Genomic DNA, 10,475 nt, shown 5'->3' with positions numbered 1-10,475 from the left:
TTTAATTACAAAATTGAGTAGTTTATATTAATTAAATTAAATTAATGCTCGTCAAAAAATTATGGGAACTCTAAAGCGATTTATTAAGAACTCTGATACTTAATGGAACAGATTGTTACATGCTGAGTAATTACTACTTCAATACTTGAAAAAGACAACTAGACAAACCTCCAATTTATTAAAAGTAATATCTCATCTGTCTGATTTTTTTTTGTGGCAGTCCCATGAAATCTTTACAATTCCAGCATTTTTTTTTTTTTTTTATTGTTTACTCCCTCTGTCCATTTCTGACATATTGGGTGGTTATTGTTGTGGAATTTAGGGACGGTTTTTAGAAATAAAGACAACGAGATGTGTTTTCATAAACAGACGCCATGACAGACTGTCCTAGAACAAAGCAGCATGCCTGTTGCTTTGTTCCCAGCAGTATCATAGTGTCGCCATACCGTTTTCTTTACAAACCAAAATAATAAAACCTGTTTTCTATAACAGTTATCCTACAGGTTACTAACTTATTCTAACCAGAATAGAAAGGTATAATTTTCATTCCGTGGTGTCTTCACAAAATAAAAGTTAATTACTGGCACTGCTCCATACATGAGGTTGCTAAGGTGATGCTTTAACTCAACTGCCATGGCCATGTGAGTTTTCTCTTCATAAACCTTAAGCTCAAGGAGAGCTATATGCTTGTTACGCTATTTCTCTAACAATGCCTTATAATCTTTATGTGAATTGTAAAAATAAAAGGATGACTTTATTACCATATTTATTACAATAAAGTTACGTCGGGATCATTCTATCTCTCTCTCTCTTTTTTAAAAATTAAGTTTGTTAATAACAGCATTCAGAAATTAAACTTCATTTTCATGCTGTCATCAAGTATTCATGAGCATTTTTAAATGTAAATATAGTGAAATTTTGGAATTTAGACCCCTTATCAAAACAACAACTGACATCAAAGCTAAGTACTATATAAGAGGCCATGTGAATTGAATTAGAAAGAGTGATAATACTAAACCAGATGAAGCCATGAGTCAAGATGGGAGAAAGAAATAGGAGTGCTCTACACTAAAAGCCACTAATAAGATGAAAAAGATTTTTCAACCTTGTAAGAATAAATACAAGATATTATTTTCTAATAAAGTTATTATTAGTAATAAAGGAATAACTATTAATAGTCTAATAACTATTATATAGTCTGACTTCTCTTACAATTTCCAGCTCCATGTAATCATTTGAAGTTCCAGAATCTACTCTGAGTAAAACAGCATCATCTTGATCCGTAATAAAACCTAAAGCGAGAACATCACTCTTCATTTCTGGACGTCTTTCTTCAGGGAAAACATATGTAACCAGTCCTCGGTTTGGTCCAAATTCGTACGCTATTGATTCTATTATAAAGAAAAAGTATATAATCATCTTTAGAAAATTATCTGTTATGAATGAGATTGTTTTTTACTACTAGTTATTTAAAGAGTAGTCGATTTAAAAACAATGAAAGAAAAACTATTTGGTTTTGAATAGAACCATAGTAAATTTAAATTTGTTTTCCAGAACAGAAAGGTATGGTATTATTGATATTATATTTTAAATTTACCTTCAGTGCATTTTGGACCAGTATATGAAGTCATATCACAATCGCAAGTGTATGAATTCCACTGTTGAACACAAATACCTCTGTTGGAACAAATATTATGGCTGCATTTTGTACTTGGCCCTAAAAAATGGTTACATTTTTTTTCTCTTGTTTCTACAAATCGTTATCTATTTAGTTTCAAAATGATTTCATTTACCATCACATCCTGTTGAAACCAGTGAACTTGGAACCACAGCATCTTCCAGTATATTAGGAGATTCTCCATTTAAGTCAAGCGAGGCAAGACATCCTTCAAAACCATGGCGAGCCTGCACTAACTTTGGAAGCCTTGAAAAACTATCCTTTGGTAAACCACCTGTAAATTATATTATATATTATTATTAATTTATACTATTATTGTTCCTTACATCGCTAATTATTCCAACTATTCTGTATTTACCTAGATAGAGAATTCCACCTAGATCTAAGTTGTCGTTGTTTCCTCTGCTAGTTATTGTGGCATAAGTTTCGTCTACCATTAATGTATGTTGCCTTGGTGATGGTCTCCCAATAGTTACTGAATGCCACTTATTATCATTTAGGATTCCTCTTGCATTGTCTCGCACCTTTACCGGGCCATCTCCGAGATCAAAGATATACTGAATATGTCCGTTCACTAATTCAACAGCTGAAAAAAATCAAGTGAATAAATGATTTTACCAATAAATTTATTTGTAACTGATTAATATTGAACACTAGGGAGTAATCTCGCATAGTCTTTATTTTTTATTAATACTGATAATGTAGAAATAATGGCTAACATTAGGTAAGTCATGAAAAAAAATTGTAATTATATAAAAACAAGATTAAAAATAAATAAATACCTATGAAGTCTTGCTCTCTGCCAGCATTGTATAATATAAGCCCACTGGATTCCCTTGTCTTAAATTGGAAATAAATGTTAGTTCCAGAATAAGCTTTTAATACTGGCAAGCCAACAAATGTATGTTTTGATTTGAAAGTCACTGGGTGGTGAACCAGCTGATGGTCACGTTTACTGAAATTGGCAGTTACTTCAATCCTTAGTAAGTGTCCTCCTACTGCAATGTTAAAACACATTGTATGATAGAAAACAAGCATTTAAAAAATAAAGAAATAAAAGTAATTCAAACAATAATTATTTAGTTCATTTTACTTTATGTATTATTGAGCTAATTAAACTTGGATGGAAACTTTCATCTCTTATATTATTACAGGTAATATTCTAAAAAATGTTGATCATTTTATTCCTTTATTAATATAACCATCTCTGTGTAGGAAAAAAATTACTTCTACTATATTCCACAATGATCAGACTATCTGTCAGTATGCTCACATTTCTGATAAAAATAAATTTGAAAATTACACTCTTCAGTGAATTTAAGAAATTATAAGACTATAGAATTTTTTTATTAAATCAAAATCAGTTGGGATCAAACTCCCAACAATCATCATATGACATAAAGATATCCTAACATAAACAAATGAACAAAAAGAGAAATCCAAGGTTACCTGGCAGTTCTGAAGTCCCATGCATTGATCTGGCCAATTCAAAGTAATGCACATTGTTGTATGTAAACTGTTGCATAGAACCAACAAAATTAGGAACTGAGTTTGTCATTTGGATTTCTTCTTCATCGTGGAACAGGCCTCCTACATGTAGGCTTCTCAGTTCTAAAATACCTTGTTTTCCAAGGACTGCTTCGACTACTGTAAACAAAAAATTAATGTGATTATTTGACAATAAACACTTTTTAGGAGTTGATTCAACTAATTTATTATTAAAATATTTTATAATATATAAAATTAATATATAAATTATAATATTTTATAAAATACTTATGCTTATAAGAATTTAAACAAAAATTGTTTGGCCTATCAATTTTCAACTTTTCAGTTCTAAGGGGTTGAAGAGGTGTCCGAAACCTTAAAAATATAAAAAAGTTTCTCTTGACAGCAAGAAATATTGACTGAAATTCATCCCAATTTGATGGTATTGTTCTTCCTAAAAAAAACCCTAAATATTTTATTCCTGCTCATTAGATCAAAAGTGCATTGCAGGAAGTGCCAAAATGTAGTGGTGGGAAAATAAAAATATATATATGTATATAATAAGGTTATAAAATCCATTTCTGCCCTTCCCGATGACTTTTGCTGCAGTGAAAAATTTAAGGGAAAATATAACAAATTATTAGATTCATGATATTTGAAATGGATGCACCAAGTCAACAGATTTGATAAAGGAAAAATCCCTAAAAGTACTAAAGATCGATAAAAACATAGATGGATGGTCTATGGTTGGACCTTCTGTCAAGGTTCCAGTCTTACTGAGATTTATTATTATTATCATTTATCTATAATGTTTTTCACTATATTATTATTATTATTATTAATTCGGTTCCACAACTCGATGTCAACTCCTGGCCTTCGGCATCAGCCTCCACCAATCATTACAATCTTGTGCGGCCGCCATCCAGTTCCTCATTTCCATCATGATCCTGGCATCACCACTCACACCATCACTCCATCAAAGGCGTGATCTTCCTCTGTGCTCCTTGTAGTACCTCTGTCACTATTTTCCTTGGTAGATCACTCTCAGCCATCTGAGCAACATGCCCTACCCACCTCAATCTACTGAGCCTCACAAACTGGACAACGTCTGGTTCCTTATATAAAACTTTGAGCTCCTGGTTTGTTCGACGTCTCCATATCTGGTAAACTTTTCACTACATATAAATGGCACACTCTTGAGGATCTGTGAAAGTGCCTTAGAGAATCAACAGTGGCTAAGAATTTTCTTTCTGCTGGGTATTTTTAGGCAGATTCTTCTTACCGGTTGCACATATCTGTGTATGAATGGAGTGAAAAATTAAAGGGTAGAAGTGTATTAAACACATCCAAGAAAATGATTCTGTGTATTGGCCGGTATAATGACCAAATTAACAATTTTTCTATTTGTTAGAATCAAATTGAGGTAGCAGAAATGATTATTCCGAAGGTAGTTAGCTGAAAGGATTCGGCATGTTTGGGAATCCAATGAAATCATTAGAGAAACTACAGAAGTACAAATAATAGGAAATGTATTGGAGAAAAGGCAGTTTAATATGTGTGGAGGATCGATAAATAAAGATAGGCATGATAGCTACTTGAAGCTTGTCTTTGTGAGTTGTAACATGGAAGAAGGCTGAGGCCTTAGTGTAATAGATCTGGAGTAGTAGGAAGAAATAAAAATATTCAGAAAGTAAATGAAGAATTAAGATTTTACCATCCATTACAAGCCTGTTTTTTTTCTAAAACCCATTTTCTGCCAGTCATCAAAATATTACTTAATCAAATTGATACTTGTTTTTATGAACAGTATATATTTCAACATCACATCCGAAATTCTGTTTTTATTTTCTTTGTTTTTTAGCTTTTTTTTCCTTATATTTGTGTATTTAAATATGTAATTTTTTTTTTTTTATGCTAAAGTCTAACTTTAAAACATGATAATTCAATGTTTTTAAAAACAATCATAAAATAATATACAATATATCTGCTTTTTCACAATTTCTACAGAATTATTTAAATCTAAAATTTTAAAAGTTGTGTAGGTATACTGTAACAGTTGGAGGAACTTCATAATCAATCCTTTTTTTTTTTTTTTTGTATTTCTGACTATCACCAAGACATGATTTTAGTTGCTATATCTCAGAAGGAAATACAATAAAAATAAAATAGCAAAACAAATGTTTGTCACAAAGTTTCACTACTTGTCACACAAAGTAACCCTATCTTAAGATAATCTCATTTTCATTTTTATTCAAATTTTAACAAAAACTTTGTTAGTTTCAATGTAACCAAATTGAGGTCATCTGATTGAATTTGTTTGTTTTATTTGCCTTCATTTGATATAAAGGAAATATGGGTAGCAATAAAAAAAACTTAGTTTCTTAATTTGACTTTTTATGGCACCTGTAACTGGTGTCTCAGCATCAACTTTGAGGTGGAGATGATCTGCTCTCCTTGAGTAAGCAATAGTATGCCACTGATTGTCATTGAGTCCTTGTCCCGATAATAATGTCTGAAATTAAAATAGTTATTAATTAACTATTTTATACTTTTTCTTTATACATCAGTTCATACAGAAAATAATATATATATATGAAAGACATATTGCTTCTTATGAAAATGCTTTTGGTACCAACACCTGATGTTCTAATAATAATAATAAATGCATCAATGAACTGAATAAAGATAATTGTCTTTTTACCTTCTCCTTATCTCCTATCCTTATATTGAGGCGAAGCCTTCCTTGGGTTAACGCAAGTTGTAATCGATCCCCTGATTGTTCAGTGCTACTGGTGAGGAGCAAACCAAGAGGGCGGGTTGTTCTGAATCTCAATCGTACTTCTTCTGCTTGCGATCTCTGCTCTCTACTGAACCGCACAGTCATTGCCTGAGATCCGTTGAAACTTAAGGTAGTTGCTTCTGTAAGAGAAAAAACATTTTTTTTTAGATATTTATCTAAACATATGAATTGTTTTATTTTTTATAGTATCCATTTGTTCTAATTACCAATAACAGTTTTAATTTTCATTAACTAAATGAATTTTCTTATTCTATATCTACATAATTGTGAATACTAAAATTAATTTTAAGATTTCATAAGTGACCTAATGAATTATTAGAAAGTTTACCTTTGCCACATGTTGGACCAGTAAAAGTGGTTGCAGTACAGTCACAAACAAATCTGTTCCAACCCTCCGTACACACTCCTGAGCCTATACATGGTTGAGAGTCACATTGTGGTGCCTGTCTATGACAAGCAGGCTGTATTGAGCCTTAAAAAAAAAAAAATCCATTAAGGTTAGCTCTGAGAATAAAAGTAAACATTTCATATAATAATTGATAGTAAAATAGATCTTAGAAACAATTTTAGGAATATTAATAGATTAATTCATATTTATAGATTAATCTTCGACATTTTTTACTGTTTGATATATTATATAGTGTTTACTTAATATTTAATTCCCTTGTGATTTTGAACTGATGAAACTTATCCTCATCATCTAAATTACTGTTTTATTATTATGATTTATTATTATGACGACAAGATATGTACTTAAAACAACATTAAAATGTATTTAAAACCTTCATATAAAATTTTTAATCTGAACAGAAGTTATTTTATGTTTTTGTCTGTGTTAAGACTTATACATTTGACTTTGGGGATGTTTTAAATAAATTCATAAGGCATATGTTCATTGCCTTTCATAAGAACAACCCTTTAAATTCAAAGCAATTCAGGTGAAGTTTGGTATATCTTTATCCATATTGAGAAATAATACTGTTGATATTCATTATTATTTGGGACTGGAAACATTAAATTCAATCTTTTCGTAGTTATTGGGAAAGAGTTTTCCAAACCTAAACTTTTTTTTTTCTGAAATGTAAATTAAAAATTTTATCATCTTTTTTCAATAATCAAAACCTGAATGTTTTTGGTTACAGAATCATCAATGTTTAACTTGGGATTAAATTAAAACCTTAGAAACACAAAAAAAGTATGTATAAAAAGACAGGAGAATTCATCTACGTTGAAAAATAGGGTTGGCTCATTTGGCTGCATTATTTTATATTCTTTCTTTCCAATTTTAATTTCATTTGTTTATTTATTATTTCACATTATAAATATAATAAATGCGGAGTTTTGATAGTTAGGATTGAAGGATGAAAAAAAAAAATCTGCGGAATAAAATCATAATGTTTTAGATGACGATTCCTCAAATTGAACAATTATAAATATAGTTATACTAGCAATGATATAATTAAGCTAATAATGTAAAATTATAATTATAAAATAGTATTTCCGTTACCAATTATTAAATACATTTTTTATACAGGTTCTATATAATTATTATCATCTACATTTTCAATGTAATATAAATAAGTGAAATAAATATTGGAATTTCTTCCCTGATAGGACTAATTTGTATTTTCCAACTTTCTGTATTTTTCTGTTCATCTTGGGTTACTGATCAAAATTTGCATTGTATAGATTTATAAATTCCATGATAAAAGAGTCAATCATAGTTTTAAAAGTGACATTTTTAATTCAAGCAGAACGAAACACTTTTTGAAAAAATAAAAAGTTGTTATTTAGGGAGTCAAATGACTCTGTTCTATCCTTCTTGGTATTACTGCCTATGATAAATATAAAAATATTTTTTTAATTGTTCATTATTTTGAGAATTTTTAAATTACCAGAAAAAGAGATTATAATTTAATGGTATTTAAATATCAGTTTAATCTCTTATTAGGAGTCATTTGATCCTGCCTGGCCATCTAATGTTAAATACACAAATATTGTTTCTGTTTTCTATTATCATCTTGTAATCATATATATTTCTTCTTAAATTCTAGGACAAAATAAACATTCTTCATCTATTTCAATAGCAATTTTAGTTTTGTAGAATTTTATTTTATTTTTAAGGAATTAATTAGTGATTCAATGAAATATTTTATTAAAATTTTACCATAGTTGTCAGCAGTCCGCAGCCCAGCGGATCTAACTTAATTATTCTGGATTAGACAAATATTTTATAGCCTTAGAGCTTGAAAACTGACTGTAACTTTGTTTTCGCTGAACTTCATGAAAAGTCAATTTGCATAGAAATCACTGCTGATAACATATTCGTTTTAGAATTGGGAGAAGTAACTGAATAAGTTTCCCATCACTGAATTTATATAGGCTTTTAGATAAGGTGGAGAAGAAAAAAGAACGGATTTTAAATCATTAAAAGAATATAGATCATTGTCATTGTAATCAATAAGTTTTTAAAATGGAAGATTTTGAATTTAAAAAAAAAAGAGAGTGCTTATTTTATTAAAATTTATTTTTAAAAAAAACAATTGTTTCCTTCATGCTTTTATTTCTTTAAGCCTTTCAAACACAGTTGTTTTAAAACTTTCATGTTTTAAAATGTTAAAGTTCAAGTGTTTCGTGAATTACAAAAACTTGAGCATTTGTTTGACTTTTACAAGTCAGTCTAAAAGTCCTACCATTGTCCTTTGAATTGAACCTGGCACATTGTTAGTGTAAAGATTTAATACTCATTTTAAGGGTTGAAAAATTTATATAAACTTTTAAGGTCATTAAAAAGTTTGAAAACATTTTTCACCCATCTATATAAATCTTAGTAAATCATTTCTTATTGAAAAATGTTTGCTTCAGATTTCTATGAATTATCCAACTAAATTCCTCACTTCCCGAAATTTTCTTAGTTATTTAAAGTAATAATTATAACTTATAAATATATATAGTTTCAATGCAATAATAATTGTCTGTGTAAGGGGTCTCTTTGTTTATATTGCACTTCATGCTTGCACTCAAATTCACGATTCAGAATTTTATTTGTTGATACATCTATCACATATAAGAGGATATTTTAGTGACTTATGAATTTTATACTTATCATAAATACAAATAGTTTCAAAGGCTTAGTTTTATATTTTATACACTAATTATTATCAACTGCATTGAAAGTTGTATATACAAAATAGTTGTTTACAATATATTGCTGCTTTGCTTGAATAGTGGCTAATCTGACAACAAAATATTTTATTTTATTTTGTCTTTGAAGTATTCCAAAGATTGTACTGTAGACTAGAGTTAATTTGTAATGACTCTGATAGCTATAGAATAGTTTATAGGATGATCTCGGTAAAGAAATTAAAGGCAGTATATGGTACTATCTATTATTTACAATCATATTGAGCTCTTCAACCACTGAGGTCATCTTTGTCCTGTACAAATGGTTTAAGAAAAAACAATAAAAATTTACAAGTGATAAAATTTAAATTTAGCTATTATTAACAATTTTTTTGAGATATGAATACAATTTTTCAGACATCTTTTTACTATTTTTTCAAGATTCCTTCCATCTTGGTCCCCATTCATCTTGTTCAGTATCATAGGTAGAGCACTCTATCAAGGGGTGCTATAAACACAGCTAAAGGTACCCAATATCTCGGCAGTGTTATCCGCAAGATTAGATACTCACATGTCTCTTAAGTGTCCTTTGTCTGAACCGAATTGACTGCCATTTTTCACATTTGTAGTAATATTTTTAGAACGTGTTTAGTTCTTAATAAAAGCAAAACTTTTATTTTTTCTAGCTGTGCCACTTTTCAAGCTATTTAATAAGTATATAGTAAAAATAAGTGATTATTTTTTAATTATTAACTATCTGTTTATTGATAAAGTAAACAAATTCTTCTAAATAGTTGAATGGTTCAGGTATCACATAAAATTACATATCCTGGTTTATTTGACTTTATTTATTAGTTTTTTGTTTTTTTTTCATTTCAAAACTGACTAAGTATATTTCACAATTTATTCTTGCAGTAGATCATATATTTTTTTTTTTTTGCTTCGATGTACTGTCAAAATTACTAAAAAAGATAATTTTTAATGATATATGTGTAATATATTATATATTAACTGAAAAACTTTTTCTACAACACTAAAAAAAAAAAAAAGGCAAATTTGTTTTCATTTAATCAATTTAATGCATTATATCTAGTCACTTAGAGATAATTTATTTCATTGTTGTGAAAGAACCATTTATTCTAGACAGAGTAGACAAAATTTTGGAAATTATTCAGTTCAAAAAGAAAGTATTTAATCACTTCTTCATTTTTCCTCACATTAGAACGTTTCAGGCTTTTTGATTTTTATTTAGTTCTTCTAAAATAAAAATAATGCACAATTTTTTAAAGAACAAATTATACGTTGAATTTCAATTAATAATTACATGTAATTTAATATGTTTTTTACTATTTATACATATAGTTAACTATTTTATATCTTTTATAT

At 28.8% G+C, this 10,475-nt stretch overlaps 1 protein-coding gene and 1 long non-coding RNA gene across 2 annotated transcripts in view; one reads left to right on the top strand and one right to left on the bottom strand.

The window, feature by feature from the left end:
* The window catches only part of LOC106688894 (neurexin 1), a 12,949-nt gene extending 6,521 nt beyond the window's left edge, over positions 1–6,428 (bottom strand). The window contains exons 1-9 of the mRNA XM_014433594.3: positions 6,295–6,428; positions 5,868–6,085; positions 5,570–5,678; positions 3,128–3,325; positions 2,461–2,676; positions 2,037–2,264; positions 1,794–1,952; positions 1,598–1,717; positions 1,213–1,391 (exon numbers count right to left, since the gene is read on the bottom strand). Of these exons, the coding sequence (XP_014289080.3) occupies positions 1,213–1,391; positions 1,598–1,717; positions 1,794–1,952; positions 2,037–2,264; positions 2,461–2,676; positions 3,128–3,325; positions 5,570–5,678; positions 5,868–6,050 (1,392 nt within the window). The 5' untranslated portion in view covers positions 6,051–6,085; positions 6,295–6,428. The remainder of the gene's footprint in view (positions 1–1,212; positions 1,392–1,597; positions 1,718–1,793; positions 1,953–2,036; positions 2,265–2,460; positions 2,677–3,127; positions 3,326–5,569; positions 5,679–5,867; positions 6,086–6,294) is intronic.
* Positions 1–10,475, top strand: part of LOC106688900 (uncharacterized) — a 28,536-nt gene that overhangs the window by 9,384 nt on the left and 8,677 nt on the right. The window lies entirely within an intron of this gene.

This window comes from Halyomorpha halys, unplaced genomic scaffold (assembly GCF_000696795.3).
Source record: "Halyomorpha halys isolate HHAL.00 unplaced genomic scaffold, Hhal_1.1 Scaffold1231.1, whole genome shotgun sequence".
NCBI lineage: Eukaryota > Metazoa > Arthropoda > Insecta > Hemiptera > Pentatomidae > Halyomorpha > Halyomorpha halys.
The sequence above is the reverse complement of the archived record's forward strand: the minus strand, read 5'-3'. Positions and strand labels throughout refer to the sequence as shown.